General features: G+C 40.3%; 1 protein-coding gene across 1 annotated transcript in view; it reads left to right on the plus strand.

Moving 5' to 3' along the window:
• Iars (isoleucyl-tRNA synthetase) overlaps positions 1–13681 on the plus strand; it is a 70782-nt gene that overhangs the window by 21114 nt on the left and 35987 nt on the right. The window contains exons 8-14 of the mRNA XM_013026425.1: positions 518–605; positions 1085–1145; positions 5506–5601; positions 6369–6491; positions 7477–7568; positions 9217–9315; positions 11359–11485. Coding sequence (XP_012881879.1) covers positions 518–605; positions 1085–1145; positions 5506–5601; positions 6369–6491; positions 7477–7568; positions 9217–9315; positions 11359–11485 — 686 coding nt within the window. The remainder of the gene's footprint in view (positions 1–517; positions 606–1084; positions 1146–5505; positions 5602–6368; positions 6492–7476; positions 7569–9216; positions 9316–11358; positions 11486–13681) is intronic.

Raw genomic sequence — 13681 nt, forward strand, 5'->3', positions numbered from 1 at the left:
CACACAAACAAAAAGAAAAATGCCAGAAGTGGCATTGTGGCTCAAGTGGTAGAGCGCTAGCCTTGAGCTGAAGAGCTGAGGGACAGCGCCCAGGCCCAGAGTTCAGGCCCCATGACCAGACCCCCCAAAAAAATAAAAAAGAAAATAAATGAATAGATGACTAAATAAACATATACAAGGATTAGATTACAGAGAACTTTGTATATCACTAATTTTCTTTTTTTTCTTTTTCTTTCTTTTTTGTTTGTATTTTTTTTTCATTTTATTTTATTTTCACTAATTTTCTTAAAAGGGATATCAATACAATTAATAGTATCTACTTACTGCCTTTGCTGTCTGTGTCTTACTGTCATCCTTGAAGCGTTGCAGGGTTCCTCTGTGGGTTGTGGGCACACTAGTTGTAGGTACAAGAGATGTAGAAGCTTCTCAGTAAGAAAAAATAGCATGCCTGATGTTTGTATTTAAAGTCAGCTGGTCTAATATTACTAAGCTCCACTCTTTTTCCTTGTTCTCATAGATGTTGCCAGAGGAAAATTGCTCATTTTAATGGAAGCTAGATTATCAGCCCTCTATAAATTGGAAAGTGACTATGAGATCCTTGAAAGGTGATTATTCAAATAATTGATGGGTATGTGTGTCTGACATTGCTTTTTAAAAGACAAGTTTTAGGCTAGCACTGGTTGCTTATACCTGTAATCCTAGCTACTCAGGAGGCTGAGATTTGAGGATTGAGGTTCAAAGTTTAAAGCCAGCCCAGGCAGGAAAATCCAGAGACTTATCTTCAATTAACTAGCAAAAAGCCAGAAGAATAACCATGGCGTAAAGTGGCAAAGGACTAGCTTTGAGCAAAAAGGCCAAGCAACAATGGAAGGCCCTGAGTCTGAGCCTCAGTATAAGCTTCAAGGAAAAAAAAGAGAAAGATAGCTTTATTATCTGAAAGTTATGTTCATGTTCAAATTAAGTTCTAAGTTTAATTTGTTTGTGACTAACCAGAAGGGATGGTGACTTAATGTAACTTAGTTTCATTTCTTAGGTTCTTTTAGCCTTATTGTTCATTTGAATTTGCTTTTTCTCTTATTTCTAGGTTCCCTGGTGCCTATCTCAAAGGCAAGAAGTACAAGCCCTTGTTTGACTATTTTCTGAAGGTAAGCTCAGAGACACTGTTCTTCAGCTCTTCATACTCTGCTAACTGAAATGGAATTTACATTGTCTTATTCTTATAGTGGTCTGGTTAATGTGCCTGAATCTGAAAGTTCTACTTTAGCATTGTCATTAATTCTGCTTTCTTATTTGAAATTAAAATTATATAGGAATGCATATAAACAATTTTCTCAAAAGGAATTACATTATATTTGATAGGATTTTTGTGGGAGGCAGGTAGGGGTCATGGGGCTTGAACTAGGGGCCTGGGTACTGTCCCTGATCTTTTTTGCTCAAAGCTAACACTACCAATTTAAACCACACTACCACTTCTGACTTTCTGGTAGTTAATTGGAGATAAGAGTCATGGGAAAAATAAATAAAACATAAACCATTTATTTTATTAATGAAAAAAAAAAGAGTCTCATGGAGGGTTGGGAAGGTAGTTCAGTGGTAGAGTGCTTGCCTTGCATGCATGAGGCCCTGGGTTTGATTCCTAAGCACCACATAAGCAGAAAAAGCAGGAAGTGGCGTTGTGGCACTAGCCTTGAACTGAAGAGCTGAGGGACAGCACCCAGGCCAAGAGATCAGGCCCCACAACCGGCAAAAAAAAAAAAAAAAAAGTCTCATGGACTTCCTGCTGGTCTGGCTTTGAACCACAATCCTCAGATTTCAGCCTCCTGAGTAGGTAGGATTATAGGTATAAGTCACCAGTGCCCAGCTTCGATAAGATTTAAATGTGTTTATTTTTAGTCCTTAAGTCTGCTAGGAGAATTTTTTTGTGACAATTCTTACAGTTTAAGATAGTGTTCAGAATATAATATCATATGTAAAAGTATATAGAATTCCTTCAAGGAATTTGACATGGTAGATATTTTAAATCTAGGCACTACGACAGGTCCTAACTTTATCTCCTTCATTTTTTTTTAATATATATCCTTTTTTACTGCTGATATGCAGAGGATTTTAACATTTCATAAGTTAGGTAATGAGTATATTTCTTTTTTTTTGGGGGGGGGGGAGGGAGTCCGGTCATGGGGCCTGAACTCTGGGCCTGGGCGCTGTCCCTCAGCTCTTCATCTCAAGGCTAGCGCTCTACCACTTGAACCACAGCGCCACTTCCGGCTTTTTTCTTTTTGCTTATGTGGTGCTGAGGAATCGAACCCAGGGTCTCAGGCATGTAAGGCAAGTGCTCTACCACTGACAGCAGGGTGTTCTTTATCTTGATTCCTCACGTCTTTCTACTTCTCCTTAATGACTTTCAAGTTGAAGTTCAACATTTCTGTGTGTTCTGCCCTTGACCCATTCTCTTTGCAAGCCATTGACCATTTACCAATGGACCCTTGTCCTGCTGCCCACTGACTCTTTTTTTTTCCATCTTTTTTCATAAAAATTTCCTCCCATTTTAAACATCCTTTTTTTTTTCCTGCTTCATGTCTGAACTAAAATGCCTTCTTTAACAGAAGTTCTTCGATATGCCTTTGAAAAATTTGCCTACATTCTTTTGTATATCATACATGTTCATTGTTGAAAATCTCTTCCTTATCTGAGAGACTCTTCATATTTCCAAATTACAACCCTATTAAGAATCTCAGTAGCCCTGCAATGGTGGCTTAACACCTGTATCCTAGCTACTCAGGAGTCTGGGGGTCACTGTTCAAAATTAACCTGGGCAGGAAAGTCTGTGAAACTCTTATCTCCACTTACCCACCAGAAAACTGGAAGTGGCACTATGGCTCAAAGTGGTAGAGCACTAGCTTGGAACAAAAATAGCTCAGGGACAGTACCCAGGCCTTGGTTCAAGCCGCACAACTGACCAAAAAAGAAAGAAAGAAAGAAAAAAAAAAACAGGAAAACTTGGCTCACTCACAGCAATACACAGGGCTACCTACCCTAGACAGGAACAGTCAGCTGAAGTCAAACTTCTCTCTGGAATAATCACCCAGCATATATTGGAATAAAGTGAATAGCACCTATCCACTAAATAAGCTTCCTGATTTATCTTCAGACCTTCAATGAATTGTATGCAAATATTATATGTTCTGCTTGGGACCAAACTGCATAATACACACCTAAATTACACTGTTCTGAAATATTTCTGTGTATGTGTGCTGGCACTGGAGCTTGAACTCGGGCCTTAGGTCTGTCTCTTAGCTTTTTATCTTTTTCTTAGCTGGCACTCTACCACTTGAACTACAACTCTACTTCTGGATTTTTTGTCATGACTAATTGGAGATAAGAGTCTCACAAACTTCCCTGCCTAGGCTGGCTTCAAGTTGTAGTCCTCAGATCTCAACCTTCTGAGTAGGCTAGGATTACCACTAGCACTCAACTGTTCTGAAATCTTTTTTTTTCTTTTTTTTTGGGGGGGGGGGCAGTTGTGGGGCCTGAATTCTGGGCCTGGGCTTATGTGGTGCTGAGGAATCAAACCCAGGGCCTCATGCATACAAGGCAAGCACTCTACCACTGAGCCACCTCCTGTTCTGAAATCTTAAGGGGAGCTATGATTATATTTGCTGCCTTAGGGACAGCATTGCAGCCCTTAGTGGTATGTGCTGAGCTGGCCAGGAAGGCTGCCCAGACTCAGCTTAGGTATATTCTTTTTTTTTTCCCCCTATATTCTTTTTTTGTTATTGTTGGTTATGGGGCTTGAACTCAGGGCCTGGGCACTGTCCCTCAGCTCTTCAGCTCGAGGCTAGCACTCTACCACTTGAGCCACAGTGCCATTTCTGGCTTTTTCTGTTTATGTGGTGCTGAGGAATCGAACCCAGGGCCTCAGGCATGCAAGGCAAGCACTGTACCACTGAGCCACCTTCCCAGCCCAGCTTAGGTATATTCTGAAATGGACCAGAGGGCAGTGATGCCTTTCTTCACTTATAATTAGATCCATTGATACTCCATGGTTTTTCCTGTGTGCATATGATTTTAAGAACCTACAATGTTGGGGCTAGGAAGGTGGCTCAGTGGTAGAGTGCTTGCCTTGCAAACATGAGGCCCTGGGTTTGATTCCTCAGTAGCACATAAGTAGAAAAAGCAGGAAGTAGCGCTGTGGCTCAAGTGGTAGAATGCGAGCCTTGAGCTGAAAAGCTGAGGGACAACGCCTAGTCCCAGAGTTCAGGCCCCACAACCCACCAAAAAAAAACAAAAACCTATGATGTCAAAGACTTCCTAACACCTTCATGCAACACCTTACAAAATTATTTCAAGGGGGCTGGGAAGGTGGCTCAGTGGTAGAGCGCTTGCCTTGCATGCCTGAGGCCCTGGGTTCGATTCCTCAGCACCATATAAGCAAAAAGACAAAAAAGCCAGAAGTGGTGCTGTAGCTTAAGTGGTAGAGTGCTAGCCTTGAGCTGAAGAGCTGAGGGACAGTGCCCAGGCCCAAAGTTCAGGCCCGACAACTGGACCCCCCAAAAAAAAATTTTTTTAAATTATTTCAAGGTGACTTAAGTTAGAGCAATTAAAGATTCAGTTTTAAGATGTAAGGAAGCAGAATGCCATGGTATGTGTAGTTAAAACGAACAGCTCATTTGATAAGCCAGAAGAGGTTTCTTCAGGTTTTATCACTGTTAGCCGATATGATTTGGACAAGCCACTTAAGCTTTATTTGGGAATAGTAAGGCCAGAAATATTTTGTGTGTGTTTGTGTGTGTGTGTGTGTGTGTTTTCTTGCATGTTTGTGTGTGTGCACTGGTGTCAATCAACACTTGAACTTAAGGCTTTGAACTTGCTGGGCTAACTTGCTTGTCTGGTCCACTAGAACTTGAGCCATGGTGGAAATAGAATGTTTCAGGCTTTTCTTCCTGAACTGGCTTCAAATTCTCTGATCTCAGCCTCCTCACTTCTAGTTGGATTACAGGCATGATTATGTAATGACATATTTTACTTTAATGTCTAAAGAGCTTGAACTTAATTAAAAGGAAAAGGAGAACCAAAGCACACATATTGACTGAAAATGCACTAGGAAGTGAGTTATTTAGGGAGTACTTTTTCGGGAAAGCACTTTTTGGTGCTGGAGATTGAACCCAGCATTTTTTTGTGCTAAGGAGGGAACAAGTTTTCTGAGACAGTACAATAAACTCATACTGGGACAATTGTGGTGGTTGGGAGTAATGAAAAGACCCACTTATTTGGTCAGAGAGTTTAGAAAATTTTTCTGCAAGTCTTCAGATAATTATATCCTATGTATGTGGTAAGCCATGATCTAAGGAAATGGAGTACCAGATCAATATGTTTCTTTCTAACCTATAATAATGGTGAACTCTTATCTAAAAATAACTTCACATGTTGAATGTTTTGTTTTCAGGTTCTTATCATATTTGAACCCATTTTATTGTACCCTAATACAGACTGGCCTTTCTTTTCCAGTATAAAGAGAAGGGTGCTTTCAGTGTGCTTGTTGACCACTATGTGAAGGAGGAAGAAGGCACAGGGGTTGTGCATCAAGCCCCTTACTTCGGTGCTGTGAGTAACATAATTCCATGAATGTGTTTGTGAGAAGTAAATATCATAGGATGATAAGCTGTGGATCTAAAGTTCTTTACTGTGTCTAATCCATTGGGTTAGCCTGTTTTCTGGCTCATTGCCCCCAGATGGCTCAGGAAACTTGTATATACAGTTCCCATCCTAACCAGTCTGCCTTCTCCCAGCATCCTTGTTAGGGTGAGATAAGCTAATGAGGTAAAGTGCTCAGACCATTGCCTGACTAGAGCTCTAATTATTATTAATTATTAACACATATTATGAAGCATGATGGTAATCTAGGGCAGCTATGCTATCTGAGGCCAGTTTACTTAATTTAGATCAATGTGTCCATCCTTTAGGGTGTCTCTTGACAAGGGTGTAAGGGATATTTCATCTGTGTGTATATTAGTCCCATGTACTAAATAGTTCATGCCTCATACCTGTGTATTACTTTTCTTTCCCAGCTGTACTTATTTGCTGTTATGACAAGTCAAATTTGATTTAGTTTTAGGACAGTTTTGTGTCATTATAATGGTGGGGAAAATAGGGCTGGATGGTCTGATTTCTGCCTGGCTCTGAGGCTTTTCATTCTCTAAATGGTCTTGTGTCATCTTCAGTTAAGAGGCTGAAGTGATCCAGTATAGATACTGAAATATTGAAAAATCCTCCCAAATCTATCTTATGCTTCCTTCTTTCTCCACAACCACTTTTTTTGTTTGTTTTTTCTGTTCTATTCTCTCCACCCTGCCTCCTGTTGCCTTTCCCAGGATGACTATCGAGTCTGTATGGATGCCAACATTATTCAGAAAGACTCAGTCCCCATTTGCCCTGTGGATGCTTCAGGCTGCTTCACAGCAGAAGTGACAGATTTCATGGGACAGTATGTGAAGGTCTGTAGTTCATATAATGTAGAAGATTTGGTCTTATCATACTTACTTCATCAGGTTTTTTTCCCCCACTGAGAAAGTTAGTGCAACTAATTGATATCCTTCATTATTTATAACTGAGTTGTAATCAATCCAATAAGTTATTTTTATTTTGTCTTTTAGTGTTTTTGGATTTTTTTCCCACTACATATCAGCTCCTCTCAAAGAGTCATCTTAGAGGCAATGTTGCTTTAGCTTTAAATATAGAAGTCAGAAAATCTGATTTATGTCTCATAAAGTTATCTTTTGACCCTAAATCATTTCTGATGGAAACCTTCACCACCTTAAGTGTTGTGGAATGTAATATTAAGTACTTAAAATACTTGAATGGTTAAAAATGAGCAGTTTGCTTTTTGTTGCTGCTGTTTTTTTGTTTTGCTATGGATTGAACCCAGAGCCTTATGCATGCTAGGCAAGCTTTCTACCACTGAGTTGTATCTTGTCCCCTGAACAGAGCATTGTATATATGTATAATATGTACATATATATGTGTATGTGTGCGTGTGTGTTGTATTTTTGGCAAAATTAGGTTTGAACTCAGGACCTTATGGTTGCTCTGCCACTTGGTCTTGCCTCCAGACCTTTTTTACTTTAGCTATTTTTTTGAGTAGTGCCTTATGTTTTTGTCTAGACCAGCCTCTGAACAACATTCTACCTATGGCTTCCTGAGTAGCTGGGACCTCGGCCATGGGCCGCCACATTCAGCTTTTTGATTGAGATAAGAGTTTCATTAAATCTTTTGCCTGTGCTGACTTTATCCCTTCTTCCTGAGAGTTGGGATTACTGATATGAGCCACTGAGCCTGACTTAAACAGACTAATTTTAAATGAAATGTGTTACTTGTGTCTTTTATTTCACAACAAAAGGTCAGAATTTAGTAATATAATTGCATTGTTACTGAGTATGGTATGTTGTTTACTGACTAAGTTTTCTATTTTTTTAAAAAAAGGATGCTGACAAAAATATCATCAGGACACTGAAGGAACATGGCCGACTTCTTATTGCCAGCACTTTCACTCACAGCTACCCGTTCTGCTGGAGGTAAGAGGAGAAAAAGACTTGTAGTAGAGCTTCAAGTGTGTTTGTATACTTGTGTGTGCTGTACCTTTAAATCTGTAGATCCATTTTATGTGTAACCTACAATTAGTGCTTAGAAATTCCCTTATTTCAAATGGAAGAGAGTTTTATAAATGCATTAAATTGTCTCTTTCCCTAGGTACACTGTGACAAAAATAGACATATTTGCTGGCACACCTGCTAAAGTAGCAGAGGACCTGCCTAGCAAGTCAAACCCTAATAAGTTCAGACCCCAGTAACAACCCCCAAATTAAAAACAGAAAGAAGAGATATGCAAATTTATCTTGTGTTGTCACTACATTTGGTTTCAGGCTGACCAATATTTCTGCAATTCTATAGTAGGATTTATTGAGAAACTAATGGTTTTGTCAGATTTTAATAGAAGATCATAATGTAGACTGGGTCCAGTGGTCTGTGCCCATAATCTCAGCTACTCAGGAGGCTGAGATCTGCAGTTCAAAGCCAGCCCAAGCAGGAAAGTCTGAGACTTTTATCTCTAATTCAGAAAGCTAGTAGAGCTAGTTGTAGAGCACCAAGCTTAAGCAAAGAGCTAATGGACAGGGGCTGGGAAAGGGGCCTAGTGGTAGAATGCTTGCTTTGCATGCATGAGGCCCTGGGTTCGATTCATCAGCACCACATAAGCAGAAAAGGCCAGAAGTGGTGCTGTGGCTTAAGTGGTAATGCTAGCCTTGAGCTGAAGAGCTGAGGGACAGCACTCAACCAACAAACAAAAAAGCTAATGCACAGTGCCTGGGGGGGGGGGGGGGAATAACAACATAAATATTCAGATGCAAGTGTAACATTTATTAGCCTAAAATTCATTTTCCACATTTCCTTCTCTGTGTTAACATTCATATCATACCTCAAAAACTCATGAACAGAACTGTTTTATTTCTAATCCTATTTTTTTGTTGTTGTTTTGTTGTGGTGGTAGTGGTTTGTTTTTTCTGCCAGCATTAGGGCTTGAACTCAACCTAACATTCTTTTTTTTTTATTGTGAAAATACTATACAGAGGGGTTACAATTACATGGGAAATATAATGAGCACATTTCTTATGAAGCATTGTAGCCTCCTCCTTTGTTTCTCCTTCCCATCCCTTCTTATCCTCCTCCTCCCCCGGACCCCCCCCACCAAAGTTCCCCCCCCCCGCCCCCCCCACCAAAGTTGTAAAGTTCCTTTTTCAACATAGCGACTTGTACATCTCATTTCAACCTAACATTCTTACTTTGCTTTTTTGCTCAAGACTGGTACCCTGCCACATGAGCCATACCTCTACTTCCAGCTTTTTGTGATTTATGGAAGATAAGAGTCTCACAGATTTGTTTCCCAGGCTGGCTTCAAACTGAAATTCTCAGATCTCAGCCTCCTAAGCAGTTAAGACTACAGGCATGAATCACAAGAACTTGGCTCTAATCTTACTCTTATTTTAGCTTTTAGCTTCTTGTATCATGAAGAGAGCTGAACAGTTTTAGAAACAGATGTTTATATAATGAAAGTGAATATTAGCTGAGAAGACAGTGGTGATGTTAGTAAGAGAATGAAAATTGATCTTCCTCTGGGTGCCTGCATACCCCCATCTACCCAGCTATATCTGTGATTCATTGTTCTTAGGTCAGATACCCCACTCATTTACAAAGCGGTGCCCAGCTGGTTTGTGCGCGTGGAGCACATGGCGGACCAGCTTCTGAAGAACAACGACCTGTGTTATTGGTAAGCATGACATGTTTACTCATACTGTCCTTTTCAAATTAATGGTCAAATTAATAGTAAGTCATACTCCCTCCAAATTAATAGTCATCTTTTGTTGTTTATTGTATCAGTTGTCTTTATTCCATATGTTGTCACACAAAATAATTCAATATTTTAGGACAAAAGTAATACTCTTCTTATAATACAGCATGCAAGGAAGCATTGGCCTTTTTTTAAAACAATGGTGAACAATTGAAATTTTGCTATTCATTGTCCACTATGTGAAAAATGACTTACGTAACTTGTAGTTAGGGATCAGAGGAGGAAACTGGGAGAAAGTAAAGAAAGAGGTGATACTGTCCAAAAAAGAAATGTACTCATTACCTGACTTATGAAATGATAATACTTCTGTACAGCACATTAATAACAACAATAAAATTATATTTTTTGAAACATGACAACTAGAATACCAGTGGCTCATGCCTGTAATCCTAACCACTCAGAGGCTAAGATCTGAGGATCACAATTTGAAGCCAAACCACCAAAAAGTCAAAAGTGGAGCTGTGGCTCAAGTGGTAGAGTGCTAATCATGAGCAAAAAAGGTCAGGAACAGGGGCTGGGAAGGTGGCTCAGTGGTAGAGCGCTTGCCTTGCATGCATGAGGCCCTGGGTTCGATTCCTCAGCAGTCCATAAGCAAAAAGAAAAAAGCCGAGAGTGGCGCTGTGGCTCAAGTGGTAGAGTGCTAGCCTTCAGCTGAAGAGCTGAGGGACAGCGCCCAGGCCCAGAGTTCAGGCCCCACGACCGGACCAAAAAAAAATGAAAAAAAAAAAAAAAAGGTCAGGAACAATGCCAGGGCCAGACCTTTACTTATACATACAATGGAAATAAGCAACTGCCACTTGCTGGGAAATGACCCTGAGATTATACTCAAGAGTCTAATTTCATGATAAGCATTATTTTAGTCTGTATCTGCCAAAGCTTCTTAATGCTTTATCACATCTAGTCCTGGGGTAAGTGATGCCTCCTGCTCTTGTCTTTGTGGAGATGTCACAACACAGACATCTGAGGGAAATTACATCCTTTCAGCCTGTGTGTACAAAAATGGAAAAAGGCTTTATGTATTTCAAAAAACATTTTTCACTGGGAGTTTACACTGAAATTTGTACTTCCCACAAGGCCTCAGCAATACATTGGATTTTGGGAGAATGGATAATAGAAGATGTGGTTTACAAGTTGTAATTTTTTCTAGTATAGTAAAAGCATCCTCATCTTTCTTAAAACAAGTTTTGAATTTCTATGGATAGCAAGCTCATTAGTTCTCCAGTGTGTGAGGTACTGGGTACAGAATGGTAGTAAGATGACTGTGGACATAGAAACTGATTTGTGTAGGATGCTAAGTGTAATAATGAAGAGAAGAAGAAAGCCAGATGCTGATGGCTCACACCTGTAATCCTAGCTTCTCAGGAGGCTGAGATCTGAGGATCACAGTTCAAAGCCAGCCCAGGCAAAAAAGTCATCTTATCTCCAATTAACCACCAGAAAAGGCACTGTGGCTCAAGTGGTAGAGTGCTCACCTTGAGCTGAAGAGCTCAGGGACAGCACCAGGCCCAGAGTTCAAGCCCCATAACCAACCAAACAAAAAGAGAGAAGAGAATAACTTGAGAGCCTTGGAGTGCTCTGACTCATTCCTATGTTTAGGAAGGATCATATGGAGCCAACCCTCTAGGGATTAGGAGCTTTCTTCTGTCAGAAGCAATAATACTGGGAATGGGAGGGATGGCAGAGAAGGAGAGACAGCAAAGACAGGTGAGAAACTGCAAGCTGAGGAAATTGCCTTATTACTGGATCTTGAGCTGAGAGGAAGGTGGAGAGGTGAGTGTGGCAGGCATGTATGCTAAGAATCAGTGGTGACAGCACAGGTGGTTGCATGTACTGAAGACATATCCAGAAGACATGTTTCTCGCAGTGAGCTCAGCATTTCTAGAGTGTTCAGTCCACAAAGAATTGCACATAGGCTTTTGTCTTATATAGGTTCTTACATAATTGATAATCTGTTTATGGCAGGGTCCCAGAGTTTGTACGAGAAAAGCGGTTTGGAAATTGGCTAAAAGATGCACATGACTGGGCAATTTCCAGAAACAGATACTGGGGCACCCCCATCCCACTGTGGGTCAGTGAAGACTTGAAGGAGGTGAGGTAGCATCATATGTCTTTATGTTCACTTTTGCTACTTTGTGGTTTATGAATGTGGTATAAAAATACGGCTTTTTTTTCTGCTGCTGCTTTCTTAGTGTTTTATTTCCTCATGTTTTGTTTTATTTCCTCGTGGGATGATATAAGAATCTAGTTTTAGAGTTTTAATTTTTATTTTACAAGAACACAATTTGACCAGGTGCCAGTAGATCAAGCCTGTAATTCTTGCTGTTCAAGAGGCTAAGATCTGAAAATTGAAGTTTGAAGCCAGCTGGGCAGATTTGTGAGACCCTTAGCAGAAAGGGTGTTATGGCTCAAATAGTAGAATGTTAGCCTTGCGTTTAAAAAAAACAAAACTCAGGGATAGCACACAGGTACTGAGTTAACGACCCCCAGGAGTGGAACAAAAAAAAGAAAAATTCAGTTGGTAGCCAGTTGTTAGTCACTCATGTCTGTAATCCTGGCTAGTCTGGAGGCTGAAATCTGAGGGTCATGGCTTATAGCCAGCTAGGCAAGAAAGTCTGTGATACTCATATCTCCAACTAAATACCAAAAAGCTGGAAGTAGAATTGTGTCTTAAGTGGTAGAGTGCCAGCCTTGAGGGAAAAAGCTAGTGGATAGTGCCCAGGCACTGAGTTCAAGTGCCAATATCAACACCTGCCCACGCACGCACACGTATACACAGTGTTTTTCTCAGGGAAATCCCCATTGTTTACTTCTTGTGTTGTATTGATTTCTCTTGATGTCCTCTTAATCACTGTAGCATTAACCTAAGGTTAAAGGAAAACTTGGCGATTTTTTTTAAGTTAAACAAAGCATGGCAGACCTTTAACTTTCTAATTTTGTGGTGTGTGTGTGTGTGTGTGTGTGTGTGTGTGTGTGTGTGTGTGTAAATAGATGATAGATAATCATGCATGCATACTTCCATGGTAGGGCTTTCTGTGTAGTGTCAAGCTTTGCAGCAATAATAAGCAATAGTACCCCAGAGATTAGTAGATTATGACAGAGGCCAGGAGCACCTGTAGGTAGCAGAAGCCCTTCCTGGCTGAAAGCCTCAGCCATTCCTGTTGGTACAGCTCCTGTCAGATGATCATCACATTCTAGGTGCCAAAGCCTCTCCTCTAAGCTCTTTACCCAGATACAATCCTGATTTTTTTGTTGTGATCTAGTATATAATTTAGTTCTAGAATTATCTTTGGATTCCAGTTAAAGAGCCAGATTCAGAGATCAGAAAGAAACTAAGATGCCTTAGAATAAACTTCAGGTTGTTTTTGGCAGAGATTTGCATATAGTAAATCCTTCAAAAATAACTATTAATCTATGCACCAGTGACTCAAGCCTGTCATCCTAGCTACTGAGAAAGCTAATCTTGAGAATCTTAGTTTGAAGCCAGCCCAGACAGAAAGATTTGAAAGACCCTTATCTCTAGCAAAATGCTGGGCTGGGGGTATGAGTCAAGTGATAGAGCATCATCTATGAGTAAAAAAGCCAAAAGAGAACTCAGGAGTACCAGCACATATGTAACATATGTACACACACACACACACACGAGTCAAGTGATAGAGCATCATCTATGAGTAAAAAAGCCAAAAGAGAACTCAGGAGTACCAGCACATATGTACACACAACACACACACACACACGAGTCAAGTGATAGAGCATCATCTATGAGTAAAAAAGCCAAAAGAGAACTCAGGAGTACCAGCACATATGTACACACAACACACACACACACACACGAGTCAAGTGATAGAGCATCATCTATGAGTAAAAAAGCCAAAAGAGAACTCAGGAGTACCAGCACATATGTACACATGCACGCACGCACACATGCCATGACTGAATATTTAAAATTCTCTGTAGTATGAGTCAAGTGATAGAGCATCATCTATAAGTAAAAAAGCCAAAAGAGGACTCAGGACCCTGAGTTCAAACACCAGTACCAACACACATGCACACATGCCATGACTGAATATTTAAAATTCTCTGTATGTAGGAACCTTCTGGTACAGGTATGGGTAACAAAGTAGCAAAATCAGCATTTGCTGGGGGATGGGGGAGGAGGGTTGGGGGCGGGGGAAGGGGAAACAAAGGAGGAGGCTACAATGCTTGATAAGAAATGTACTCATTATCTTGCCATGTAATTGTAACCCTTCTGTACAATATTTTCACAATTAAAAAAAAGAAAAATTAG

Source organism: Dipodomys ordii, unplaced genomic scaffold (genome assembly GCF_000151885.1).
Source record: "Dipodomys ordii isolate 6190 unplaced genomic scaffold, Dord_2.0 Scaffold93, whole genome shotgun sequence".
NCBI classification, from domain to species: domain Eukaryota; kingdom Metazoa; phylum Chordata; class Mammalia; order Rodentia; family Heteromyidae; genus Dipodomys; species Dipodomys ordii.